The 13,950-nt window shown below is 37.9% G+C and overlaps 1 protein-coding gene across 5 annotated transcripts in view; it reads left to right on the forward strand.

Moving 5' to 3' along the window:
- Positions 1-12,640, forward strand: part of PDE7A (phosphodiesterase 7A) — a gene marked incomplete at its 5' end in the record, with an annotated part of 77,095 nt that extends 64,455 nt beyond the window's left edge. For 4 of the 5 annotated variants that reach the window (XM_084208579.1, XM_084208581.1, XM_084208580.1 and 1 more), the window contains 8 exons: positions 491-586; positions 3,627-3,727; positions 5,926-6,057; positions 6,362-6,453; positions 7,077-7,221; positions 8,074-8,170; positions 9,161-9,241; positions 10,514-12,640. In XM_084208579.1, the coding sequence (XP_084064705.1) occupies positions 491-586; positions 3,627-3,727; positions 5,926-6,057; positions 6,362-6,453; positions 7,077-7,221; positions 8,074-8,170; positions 9,161-9,241; positions 10,514-10,725 (956 nt within the window). In that variant the 3' untranslated portion in view covers positions 10,726-12,640. The remainder of the gene's footprint in view (positions 1-490; positions 587-3,626; positions 3,728-5,925; positions 6,058-6,361; positions 6,454-7,076; positions 7,222-8,073; positions 8,171-9,160; positions 9,242-10,513) is intronic. The other variant, XM_084208582.1, reaches the window with a different exon arrangement.
- Between the last annotated feature and the right edge of the window lie 1,310 nt (positions 12,641-13,950).

Consider the following 13,950-nt stretch of genomic DNA (forward strand, 5'->3'; position numbering starts at 1 on the left):
TAGAGTTCCAGGTAAAATAAGAAGTCCAGCAAAATATATGATGAAAATGAGAGAGAGCATATTTGCAATGTCCTCTAATCAATAGTGTTGTCTAGATTTTCTCTTTGTCTGATTATGTTTGTATTTTGTATATGTGTTTGTGATATGTTGCATAAATATAATTATAAAATGGAATATAATTATAATGGATTTGCATGTTGAAACAGGTTTTTTAATGTTCAATAGCATTTTCTTCCTATCAGTTGCCATTGGACTGTTGGTGAATGCGTTAGAATTAAGCAAAACCACTGGTTACTAGAGACAGCTAATGGAACCTTGTCATGTAGTAAGATGTAAATATTTATGAACTGGTGTAGAATATCATGACTTGGTGTAAAAAAGTTCACTTGTATAATTTTTGTGACCAATTTGTTTAAAATAATACATTTATTGTGGAAGAGTCACTGATTTTATGGCTTCCAATGAATTAGTATTCTCATCTTATTTTTAGGAAACAGTCTAGTCAGCTTAACCTTTCATCTGTTTAATCTACATGGACTAATTGAACACTTCCAATTAGATACGATGAAACTTCGTAGATTTTTGGGTAAATACAGCTTTTTATTTTGATGAATGTTGCTGTTTATCTGCGTTTTTATACCTTAACTGAAGTCCTGATTGTAGTTTAGCAATAAGGTCTGAAGGGTACTGATGCAATCTACATTGTGCAGTGATTTAAATTACATTAATTGCGATGATCTCTCAAAGTTTTTATGAGTATACAATTTTCCATGTTAAATCCAAATAAGTATTAAGAAGTTTAATAGTTTCATAGCTGACACTGTATTCTATTCATTAAATCTGTTTAGTATCTATGTGCCATTGTATGACATTTGTATTGGGAAAGGCTAGACAGCTCCTTTCTTTGTTCTGATTTTTAGTTCTATATAGATCTTTAATTTTCCCAATTTTATCGTTTCCTCTGTATGGAGTATGTCAGAAACACTTTCTGGTGCCAATTTGGTGTTACCTCTGTCTTGCTTAAATTCTCCTACAAATAAGCATTGTACTGTGGACATAGTTTCTCCCTAGACAGCGTAAAGGACAATTTTAATTTAATGTCTGGGCCTGTGTCACTGGAATGCTTCTTTGAAAATAATTGTAAATACAATGTAGAATATTCAAACCAAGCAGTACATTCTCTTGACAGAGCTGTCTGCATCCCAGTACATAGACAGGTGCTGGTATGAGACCTCCTTCCTTTGGTTCTTCTGTGACAATACCTTTAATTTTGTGAAGTGGATGACTGGGAGAAACAAGTTTCTGGTCCCTTTCCACAGTTTTTCACAGTTTCAGAGAAAACAATTCTGTGATTACAAAGCTTGTCAATTAACAGAGGAGCAATCACATTTGGAAGTCTTTTATCTCTTTTCAAATAAGAGGATGTTTTTGTTTTCACTATTTAGTTCTCTTTCAGTTAAAAAAAAAAATCAGTTCTTTCTTGCATTTCATGTTGTTTTAAGGTAGACTAAATTTTCTCCAGTTTCAGGAATGTTAATCAGCTGACCTTAATGACTGATATGTTGGAATGGAGGAAGATTATTCTAGAAATCTGGTTTTAGGCTTCTCGAGTTGTAATTGAATGTTTTTTCTTTCTCATCTGGTTAGTTGACATAATGCAAATGATAATACTTGAAAGATCAGTTAGAAATGACTGGCTTAGTTAATTGGTTATCAGAAGATGAGAGTTCTAACTAGATATGACTATTCAAAGTCAGAACCCACTAAAATGAGATTAGACTTTGAAGAAGACAAAATTTATTCTAAATTTGAATTTCAACACCTTTCCCTTTTTGATAATGCCTTCTACTTAATATCAGTAAAAAGCTGTCTTAGGTTCTTTGATTTTATAATGGACTTTCTTCCAAATACATCTTCTTAGCATGAACACAATTGTTTTCTTTTGGTACCTCTTAGACTCTAATCCATAGCAATCTGAAGATCAAATTCAGGGAGACTAGGACAGCTCAAATGGTCCAGGGCTACACAAAATTCACATTATATGAGACTCTCTTGGAATATTTCTAAGTAGAGAAATCTTGATTTTAGTCTCATATGGGATCTTAACTCTTTTTTTTGGTGTATATATATATACACGCATATACATACACACACACACAGAGTCTTTCAGTGATTTCCATGATCTGCTTGGAGATCTGCATCTTCTTACTGTGTCGTTACAGATTCTTTTTCCAGACCTAAACCAGGGGAGAGAAAATGCAAAGTACTGCATTCCTGAAAACAGGGTGGTTGTGCTATTCTGATTCTGGCAAATTGTGATCAAAATGTTGACCTAGGTCTGCTTTAATAAAATAAGTAAGTTAGGAAAATTGTAAAGTTCAGGTAGCTGGATCAGCCTATGAAGTCATAAAAAATTAAAAGAAAGCCAGGGATATATGCATTCATGCACTTGATGTGAGGAATAGGTGGGAGGTTAATGAAGGTTACTGCAGGTTAATGAAGCCCAAAGACATTTATATTGGTTTTCATTACTTTTCATATGAGCTGTCACCTATCCATTGAGTTCTATTGAGATTACATGGTGGTGACAGTATTTTGACTTCTCATGAACCTCAGCTTTCACAAACACCACGTCAGTAAAGCTGTAACATTACATTCACAATTACATGGATCCTTTGGCCTTGTACATTGAGTAGAAAAGTAGCTTGTGGGCATGTTTGTTTGGTGGGACTGACAGACTGTAGTCAGACAGGAAAACGTTCTTTTGAGGTTTGCTTGGAAGAGCTAATGTGTAGTTCTTCCAAGCAAACCTCAAGACTTTAGAGGTAGTGGACAAGAATTTAGAATGTAGTTTGATTGCTGTACTTTTTCCCTTCAATCCTTTTTAACATTATAGTTTTTTCATTCCCTGTACTTGAGCTAATGTTGATGCCCTTCAAAGAATTCTGCCTGTAATGTTCCAGGACAGTCAGGAAGATGAAGGAAAGAGGAGGAAAGCAAAGAAGTAGTTAAATAGGGAATATTGAATCTAGGTGTACTTAGTCAGACCAGCATCTAAATGAGATTCTTTTCTAAATTGCATATGGGCTTATGTTTGCCTGAGTACCGAGTATGAGAAAATGCCTCAATACATACAGAAGTGGTTTTCCATGACCATTTTGCTGAATGGGAAAGAAAAACACTTCATATGATGGGGAAGCAATGCTTAATTCCTCTGAAGTCCTGTTTGTTTTCAGGTCATGATATGAAGTCATCCTAATGGTTTGGTAAATAGCATAATTTTCATTTTGTATTCAGTATTGCCTCACCATTCAGACAGATTGTCAAAGGCAGCCTTCCCTGGGAAGTTCTCAAAGTCAGAGTATCTCAGATTATATATTGATTTCAAGTTGTTTAATTTTTTCTCTGAGGTCACTTTACATGTAGTTGATTTCCTTTAGCAAACACTGTTTCTTTGCCTAAAAATCTTACAGCTGCATTACGGTTCAGCTGACGATTTAGTGACTCTGATGCTTTTATTGTATGTAACTTGTGATACTGCATATTTCTGTGCCTAATACGAGCATATAAAATGGTCCCTGAAAAAATTGCAATTTTATTTAAATTTGGATATTTTTTTCCTGCAGTTATGGTTCAAGAAGATTATCACAGTCAAAATCCTTATCATAATGCAGTTCATGCTGCTGATGTGACTCAGGCCATGCACTGTTACTTAAAAGAGCCCAAGGTAAGGAGCATTCTCATTTTACATCACTCATACACACAGAAATATGTGTTTGTGTGTATATGCATATGAATGGATTGTGTGCACATATCATAGAATCATTTCAGTTGGAAAAGACTTCTGAGATAGAGTCCACCCTGTGACTAAACACCACCTTGTCTACTAAACCATGGCACTGAATGCCACGTCCACCTAAACACCTTGACTTAAACACCTCCAGGGACGGCAACTCCACCACTGTGGACAGCCCATACCAATGTCTAATCACCCTTTCAGTGCAGAAATTGTTCCTAATGTCCAACGTAAACCTCCCCTGGCACAACTTTAGACTGTGTTCTCTATGCTGTCACTGGTTACCTGGGAGAAGCAGCCAAGCCTCCTTGGCTACAGCCTCTTTTCAGGCAGTTGTAGAGAGCAGTAAGGTGTCATCGATCTATATATAAACCTGCATGCATATATGTATGTGTATATGCACATACAGCTTTTATCCAAAGTAAAGAAACCTAAGAACATAACAAGAAACACTCTTGAACTCTCCCTTGCCCTCCCTGTTGCTGAGGCTGTGGATTCACACTTAGTGTGCTTTTCTTTTTTTCCCCCCTCTGAGCTGACATTGTCTTTTGTGTGACTTCCTGCTGAACTAGAGCAGGGAATTAAAGTTGCAGCTGTTTAATATAGTGCTGTGCCCCAAGACATTAATATAGAATTGCAGCCTGAGTCAGAGCTGGCAACAATAAACCTGTGTACTTGTCATCTGAGGTGGTTTTTTTCTTCCATAAATTATCATGACCCTTGCATTGCTCATCTTTGCTGTTACTGAACAGTTTACTTCTACAAGAGGCAGTTCATAGCAATACATCAGGAGTTCTCTTTGGCTTTGTTCTTAAGCAAGGGTAGAGTGACAGACCTTAAGGAGCTAAAGTAATTTAGTGGTTGTTCCTCTACTACTTAGACTACTGTCAGGCTGCTTCAAGTCATGTCTTGGACAATTTCAGGGCAAAGTCCTGTCCTGTAATAAATTGAAAGCTGTAGTGCTCTGTAGCTAGATGAAAAGTTATCTACCTTGATGCAGATTATCACCAATCTGGTATTCTCTTGAATAGCATCGCTCCTTATTCTGCTTCTGAGGTAAAAACAAGTACATTTTGGCTTCATAAAGCCTTTTTCAGAGACTCTTTGCCCACTCCTCCCACTTAGTTTTTCAGTGCTGCTCTCAGACCAATTGGTGCAGTGAGCCTGATCAGAGCTGGTACATGATGAGCTTTTTTATGGCATTCAGTTTGGAAGCTCTGAGCATTTTTTATTTAATACTCGTGATGGAAGTTTTGTAAAGCTTCAGATACAAGAATAGGCTTGGTATTTTTAGTAACATGTACAGCTGTAGTTCAGTGTACTGAACTACAGCTCTGTTGCACTAAAGTACATAATAAACATGTGAGGTGTGATAGATGGCAAAAGCAACAGGGAACATAAACTTCTGTCCTTGCAGGGTGTTAGCTGCAGTTCACCTTTATATGGGCAGAACTGTCCTCTCTGTTTTAGTGCAAACTAGAGTTTGTTACAGAGTTTAAACTTTCAAACCTCTCAACCACAAGGAACACCTATGAACAGTGACAGTAAGTCCATGTAGATGCTTGCTGAGTTAATTGACATGCTCATTGAAAATATGTATTTGTGGCAGATTTTCCTCCTTTAGTTCTGTTCCTGGTAGACCTTGAAATACAATTTTGCATAAGAGTAAAAATATATATTCTAAGTAGTTCTAAGTCTTCCAGAAACATTAGTTTCTTTCTCTTTGGAGGTAAGGTTTTCATGCTTTTAAAATTTAGTACGAATTTAAAGCAGAGTAGGCACAAATGGACTTGGTGAATGAGAGAGAGAGCTAATTTGAAGAATTTGCTGCTTTTATGGGGTCTGGTTAGGAATCATGCTTCATTACCAGACACAAAGGACTTTGTGTGCTGGCATTTTTTAAGAGTGGACTTTGCCATTCAGAAAGAATAATACTCAAACCATTGTTGAAATTTTGTGGCTTCTGGAGGGGAAATACTGTGAAAGTCAGTGGAATGTTAGTTTTACATCTTCAAGATTTTCTCCTAATTTCTATTGGCTGTTCATTACTGAAAACCAAAAATGCAACATTCATGCACTTTTTCTAAGGCCTTATTGCATTACTAACATTTGTTGGGTTTGCCTTGCAGCTTTCCAAGTCTCTAACTCCATGGGATGTTCTGCTTAGTTTAATAGCAGCTGCCACACATGATTTGGATCACCCAGGTGTTAACCAACCTTTCCTAATTAAAACAAATCATTACTTAGCGACTTTATATAAGGTAAGGATAAAATCAGTTGTTTTGTTAAAACCAGGTTTGGAGAGGAGTATAGAGAAGGAGTATAAATTGTGATGTGTTTAGCTAGTGGTAGGATGGAATGCAGACATTGCTTCCATGTCACTGGGATAAAAAATTGTGCAAATTAAGTAAGTATTCAGGATTTGTGGGTTTTAACCTCTGGGAAAAACAAAAAAGAAGAGAAGAAAATAAAACACCAACCCCAAAACACAGCCAAATTGTATATAGCTCTTCAGTTTAAGAAAAAAGCATTGACTGATATGTGTTATTCCCTTCTAATTCACAGAATACCTCAGTATTAGAGAACCATCACTGGAGATCAGCAGTGGGGTTGCTGAGAGAATCTGGTTTATTTGCACATATGTCATTAGAAAACAGGTATGTTTATACCACAGAGTACAGATTAGTTTCAGATAGAAGCAATCTGTCAGCTAAGACAGCCCTGCAAAACAAGATAAGTTATTGCACAGCAGTTTTGAGTACAAAATATAGAGATCTATTTTAAGAATTCCTGGATACTGTGCTGGTAGAGTAGAGCAGTTCATGGTGCAACGTGATACTCAGAAAATAACATGTATTGCAAGTACATTGAAGGAGTGTATTCATATAGTCAAGCACCTGTTCAGACTAAACTTGGCAGTCTTTTCTCGTTCTGCCACCACAACTGTAGTTTAAAATAGACCATCTTCACCTACTCTTGACAAGAAATAATCTTGAGACAATCAGTTCGTGCATTTTTAAGGGAAAAAAAAAAAAAGGAGGGGGAGGAAAAAAGCTAAAAACTGTTTTAGTCTTTCTGAAAGCTGCCAATGAAATATTCTGATGTTTCTGTGAATGTTGCAGGAATTTTTCAGGAAAAGAAAGCAAACAGTTCAGTGAAAATGCTTATTATAGAGCTTGTATTTCTATAATAATAAATATGATAAAATGCCATGTAGATCTAGTGATGACTCTTGTTCTTAATTGATATGCTTTTGAATGTTTGGTGTCACTTATTTCAGGCAGCTGATGGAGAGCCAGATAGGTGATCTCATTCTTGCCACAGACATCAGTCAACAAAACGAGTACCTGTCCATGTTCCGATCCCATTTGGATAGAGGAGATCTATGTTTGGAGAACGCAAACCATCGTCACTTCATCCTGCAGGTGATCTTGCTGCTCGTATTTTTGAAAACAGCATTTTAGTGGAAAAACTAATTTACTTTAAGATACTAAATACTCCTTCTGCCAGGCCTCTTCCTCTGTTCAAAATGGAGCAGAACTGTCTTTTAGTCTTTCTGTTCCATTACAAAGAGGCTGTTCCCTCCACTTCAATTCCTACAGCCAGTACTTCTCCCAGGTGATGGTGTGTGTTGGTACGTCTGGTAACTTGGAGCTGCTGAATCGAGGTGTTTCCAAGACAAGGCTTAGCTCTTCTAACAACTCCATTGCAGCCTCAGAACTGTGAAATGCTTTGTCAGAACATATTTTGGGGAAGGGAAACACTGCTGTTGTGAATCAGTTTGCAGTTGTGCTAGTGAGCTTTAGCAAACTTTAAAAACAAAAGCCTTGAGAATCTTCTTAGGTTTGTAGGCATTTTCTTACTAGGTTCGTATTGTGGGCTATAAGAGAAAGTGGACAAACAGATGAGAAGTTCTGTCTTGTGCAAGCTATTGCTAAAAATACAAGCATGAGAGCCAGAAATGGAAAATATGGCTTGCTTGCTTTGATGCTGCTTTTTCTGAAGTTATTTTTGGTTCCTGTACCAGTGAGTATACTAAATATAGTGGTCCTGAAATATTTTTGAGTTGACTGAATTTCCATATTACTCAGGGATGATCATGAGATCTCACAATTCCCTGAGTGTTTTTTAAATATTACAGAACATAACTTTGGAGCACAAATGGTGGGTAGGTTTGTTATTCACAAAACCTAAAATAATCTGCTATCAGGAGTTAAGTAATTACAGGCACTTGTGTTGAAGGAAAGGTGATCTCACACTGTGTGTTAACTTGTTAGATGGCTTTGAAGTGTGCAGATATTTGTAACCCCTGTCGGACATGGGAGCTGAGCAAGCAGTGGAGTGAGAAAGTAACGGAGGAGTTCTTCCATCAAGGCAAGTACGAGTAGAAGTATCTGTTAGTATATCATGTATTTAGTGTGGAGAGTGTCCATGAGCCCTAACCCATTTCTGTTTAGCACTAACAGAGATGTACAGTATAGGATTTTTTTTTTACTTTCATGGGTTGTGTTTCCTGCAAAAGGTTAGAGTTACTAAAACTCAGCAGAGAATCTGCTTAGAAGCTGAACCTAGAATGGCTGATGCAATACATTCTTCAGCTGAAAGGTGCTGCAGATTAATAATTATGGCCACTTTAAAATTGCCCTAGTGGTTTCAGCAAAGTATAGAATATGTTCATCATGTGTGTTCAATATTTAAGCTTCAGCTGCGAGGCCTGTGTGTAAGCAGGTAAGAGCCAGGGAGATTTTCAGTTACTGTGCAGTTTGGACTACTTATGTAAGCAGTTAATAAAGCCTTTAATTGGCAAATGGAGTGAATTTGCTCCATTGTTATTAAATTGTTTTATAATAAAATTAAGGACAGTTTGGTGGACTTGAGACCTGCTAAGTTGCACATGAATATGGTAAATGGGGAACAGACTGCTTTATTTGGTGCTAATCATGTGAGACTTAATCTTAGATAAAGGTGATGGGGAAGCAGAAACACAAACTGCCTTTAGCGAGAAATTTCTGAAAGCTAAGCTATCCTCTTCCATATTGCTGAGGGAGGATTAATTTGTCATTTCTATGACAGTGTAGGTTTTGCAAGAAAAAGGATGATAATCCTCAGGAAACTTGTGGTTCTGTGGGGTTTCTGTAATTACTGTTTGATGAAAAATACCAAGTATTTAAATACAGTAGTTGTAAGTATTGTTAGTCTGACAGATCTGCTTGGTTTTCTGGGAGTTGGGAAGAGAAGTAAATGCATTGCACCAGCTGCAGGGTAGTATCCTTGTTAACCAATGCTCACAGCTCATTTCTGTTAGTGTTTGATTTGGTTGCGACATGATGATTTAATGGTTGCATTATACTTTTGTTTCTTTAGGTGATATTGAAAAAAAATATCACTTGGGTGTGAGTCCGCTCTGTGACCGACAGACAGAAACTATTGCCAACATCCAGATTGGTAACTGCAATTCAGTTCATTTTAGAAGATTTCTTTCAGCATGCAATTTGAAAAAAAGCACCTTTTAGATACATTTCCTAGAGGCTGAACATACTCTGTGTGTGGCAGCACTTTATAATAAAGAGCAATTTCATTTTTATTTGCTACATAACCTCTCTTGGATTGTTTATGAACAGTGCTGCCCTGATAGTCCTGGAGCCCCTCTGTTTCCTCACAGAGCAGGTTCAGTGTGGGAGGCAGCTGTCTGACTTCTCCACACTGCTGCCCAGAACTTTCCTCATCTGAAGGGTATTTTGGGAAGGGGAGGGTCCTTTCCCCTTGCCATATGGTCTTGGGTGCCTTTTGCAGTGAGCTTGTCACAACTGGGTATGCTGGGTTTAGCTTTTCAGAATGTCAGCATTCCCTTTAAATACAGCCTTTAAGGAGGGCGGTGGGCAGAGATGTGATAGAGAATGGTGGATAGTCATTATATTAATAGTTTTGCTAACCTGACTTGGATTTAAATAGTAAAATGTCTTTTTATAGTTAATTTAAATAAAAGTTGATTATGGAGGTGAAGTGGGACTCAGTTAAAAACATAGTAAAAGAAAAGAATAAATTTAACCAGCACAGAATGAATTAATGCTTTAGATTGACCCAAAAGCTGATGTGTTCAATCAGCTTCACTGTTTAATTTAGAATGCTAGGAAATAATATATTTTTTAATTAAAAGACTCAATTTTTGCTATCTTACCATTGATTTTTTTGCTTCATGAAATTAGACATTACAAATAAATGAACATGTGCATGCACACAAAGTACATCACTGTGTTGTTTTGCGGCCTTGTTTAAAAGGTTTCTAAATTGTGAAAATATATTCTTTTTTCCCCCCGTGTAGTATAATTCAGACACGCCGAAGGGTAATTAATTATAAAATCTTTTAGAACTTTAGGTTTTCTAAATTGTCTGACTTAGTTGCTGATGTTTAGGTTTCTCTCCCCCTCCATATTGTCCAATATTTGTCTTCATTTGGTCATTGCTGTGAAAGAAAGAAAGTTAATTTGTAATGCAGTGTATTAGTGTTCTTCTGACTGATTAGTAAAATCTTTTACATTTTGAGATTTTTTTTGTAAAGATGCCCAAAATATCTAAATGAATATTTAAATGCACATTGGAGAATAGTAGTTTGACACATTTATTGTTTGCTACTAAATGCTATTTAAAGTATTTAGTTTGAGTATTTTACTTTTTCTCTGTATTGTTTTTTTATTTAATCTGCCTCTGTTTTTGAAGGTTTTATGACTTACTTAGTGGAACCACTGTTTGGAGAATGGGCCCGGTTTTCCAACACGAGGCTGTCACAGACAATGCTTGGCCACCTGGGACTGAACAAGGCAAGCTGGAAGGGAGTGCAGAGGGAACAGTCGGGCGGCGGTGACGATGTTGACCCCGCTTTTGAGGAAATGGACTCAGACATTTTACCTCAGGAACCTCGATTGTCCTGACCTCAATCTCCATGACAAAACTGCCTCTTCCCTCGGTATCCGCACGGTTGGATTAAAGGAGACACATGCCAGCCCAAGGTTTTGGTAGAGTGGTAAAATGATGCCAGCATTATTTATTTCCAAGTTTTCCTTTGACACAGACCATTTGACCCAGAATTTTTTTAAGCCGCCAGATCTGAACATAGAGCAATATGCACCCGCCTCAGTTGGCTGTCGTTCGGAACCTCGAATATGCAAAGCACAGCAGCGACTGAGCCTCGGAGCAACGGGACGAAAGCGTCATCGTGCCCCATGGCTTGGGTTTTCTCATGATATTTGGAATACGGTCTTCAAATCTAAGACTTGACATGGATTGTTCCACTCCCTTGGAATTTAGCAAGACTTGCATAAATGTGTTCAAAGCATACCTTCCACTCAGTCCCTGTTTTAATACGGAAATGTGAAGTGCCCATCCTCTGCTGCCTCTGGCAAGACTTGATGTTTACAAATGTACTCTGAAACTGTCGGTTCTAGACTTAACCTTTGCGCATGGCTGTGAAGGAACCACTAACTTGGGTTTTTTGCTTTTTTAAAAGAAAAAGATCAAATTTGAGACTGCAGCTCTTGTTTCTTTGGATGCCAGAAAAGCCTCCCATTTGCCATAATTTTGTTTGTGCACTGGGAACTGAGCATTCATCATAGAGCACAGCCAAGCTTTACTCCAGTGCTATATGGGAATGCAATTTTTTAACAGCGAAAAAACACTTCTGAATCTGGGAAGGGACGGGGTGGGGGGGAAGCGTCCGAACTGCATTGCGATTCTGCAGTGAGAACATCGCATGTTGTTCTCACTATTGTACACTTGAACTGCACATGCAAGAAAAAGGTGGAATGTCTAAACACCATAATCAGCTCAGGGTATTTGCCAATCTGAAATAAAGTGGGATGGGAAGCGTGTCCTTCAGAACAAGGGTACAAATGCCCCTTTCGCTGCAGCGTGTGTGTATGTGTGGGTGTGTGAGTACGTTTGGGACGGGGGAGGGCGGGAGGGCTCGGGGAAGGGTTTGAACGGCAACATTTTTTTCTTTTTCTTTTTTTTTTTTCTTTAATTTATTCTTTTAGAATGTGATAATTTCATGAACAGCCACACTGGGGAGGAAACTGTAACAAATTGCTACAGATGCCTTAAACTATGCACAAAGCTAAGTGACCAAATTTGTTTTTGATTTGAAAAAAAATAATAAAAAAAAAGTGCATTGTTTACGTATTCCTCCCTCTACTGAAACATTACCCACTGATGGGTTTTTGATGGGAAAAGGAGAAAATGTTTTTTAGGACAAAATTAAAGGACTAATTTTAAACTTAAAACATTCCATTTTTGTAATTTGTTTTACATTGTTTTAAGTACAGTAAGCACAACTGTAATCTAGTTTGAGAAACTGGTGCTTTCTTTTAGTTCATTTGTATTTCCCTGTTATTATTGTAAAAGACTGTTTATTAATTCTGTTTACAGTTTGTTGCAACAGCCATTTTTGAAAGAGAGCTTCAGCGTAAAGCCATTTGTAAAGGCTTTGCCATATTCATTTTAATATGTGCCTGTTGCTGTTAACTTTTAATTAATAAAACAAAATCGTTTCACATTATGCTCCTGTACATTTAAGTTATGACTGAGTCCAGCGTTGTGGAAAGGTAGCTAAGGTTGCAGTCAGCTTCCACTGTAAAACTAAGCCAACTTTTGGATTTGAAAATACTAGTCCTCGTATGCCAAAATTTATTGCCTCTTGGAGCTTGGCCTTTTACTGTTTGAAAAGCAAATCCTGACTTACCTGATTGTTTCCCTTCTAAAACTGTTTATTATTCTTTCATGTTCCCTGAAGTAGTATCATTAATCTCAAAGTGGCCATGTTTAAAGAAATAAATTTCTAATGAAACCATTCATTTGAGCCTGTGTGAACTTCCTTCCTTCGCTGTCAGTGCAAGTTCTTGATGTTGACCCCAACACAGAAGTATCAGATGGGACAAGGAGCTCTGGTTGTAATTTTCAGGAGAGAAGAGCCATTTTTGACAGGTTGCCTTTCAAAGTGTGCTTAAAGCTGGGAGAACACAGAGGTAAGAACTGTATGTAACTCAGCACAGAGAAACTGAGAGAAACTTACTACAGAGCAGCACTTAACTGGGTTAAATGTGGAAAAGTAGTGATTCCTCTTGGACCTTTTTGAATGAAGCATATGCCAAACCTGCAGCTGTTTTCAAAATGACAACTAAAATCAATCTGATGATGCCTCTGTGACACATTTGTAAAAAATGAACTGGGTTTACAGAGCATCAAGTGCATTTTAAGTTTTGCTACTCGTTACAGGCATATGTTAATATGTAATTTTAATGAAAATTAAGAGTAATAATATAATAAATAGGTATATGGAGTATTTCAACATAGTATTTATAAAGAGCCTGTGATTTTAACATGGTGCAAACTTGCTGTCCTCTTCTGTCCTTTGACAGGACAGAGAAGAATTTGTCAAAGTGTAAAATAGCAGTAGTAGTTTTATTCTAAGCCACCCTTCCTGGAAAGGGGTCCCTCTACCTGACTGGTAGAAAGACTGCTTCTAATCCCACCTCTTCATGCATGTGGAAGTGTCTGTCATTGGACTTGAAATAAGGAAAATGCTTTTTCCATGCTGGCCGGGAGTGCCTTCTACAAATCCACACTAAACTTTAACATTCCTGCAGCTTCGGCACTTCACGTGAGAGCCGAGAGCCCGCGCACGCTGGGCACAGGCCTGAGTCTAATGGCCACTGGGAGCCCCTGGAGCCCAGAGCCTGCTGGGGAAGGGAGCCAGGCCCCCCAGCTGTTCCACTTCACAGATCTGCTCCCAGCACTGTTCTGTACACAGACAGGCACAAACGGGCCTCAGGTTATGTCCAAGGGGGCCCAGCCTCCATGGCTGGCCTTAGAGCACTTGAGGTGTTTTTCAGTGGGCAGTGGCGCTGTGTGCAATTTCAAGGAAAAAGACACACATTAAGGTACAGTGTAAGATAAGTTATTTGATGGCAACTTAGTGATTTTCTTGCACAGATGACATTTCTTTTGCAGTAATTTTATATCGCTGCTAAAGCTTACCTAATTTCTGGTGCTGGACACCCCAGTTCAGATGAGTAGTGTCTGGTGTGGATGATTCTCATGCTTTATCCTGGTTTAACAGGTCAAGTGACATCTTCAATTTTACAGGTTAATGATTTAACTGG

This window comes from Fringilla coelebs (genome assembly GCF_963513975.1).
Source record: "Fringilla coelebs genome assembly, chromosome: 1".
In the NCBI taxonomy this organism is placed as follows: domain Eukaryota; kingdom Metazoa; phylum Chordata; class Aves; order Passeriformes; family Fringillidae; genus Fringilla; species Fringilla coelebs.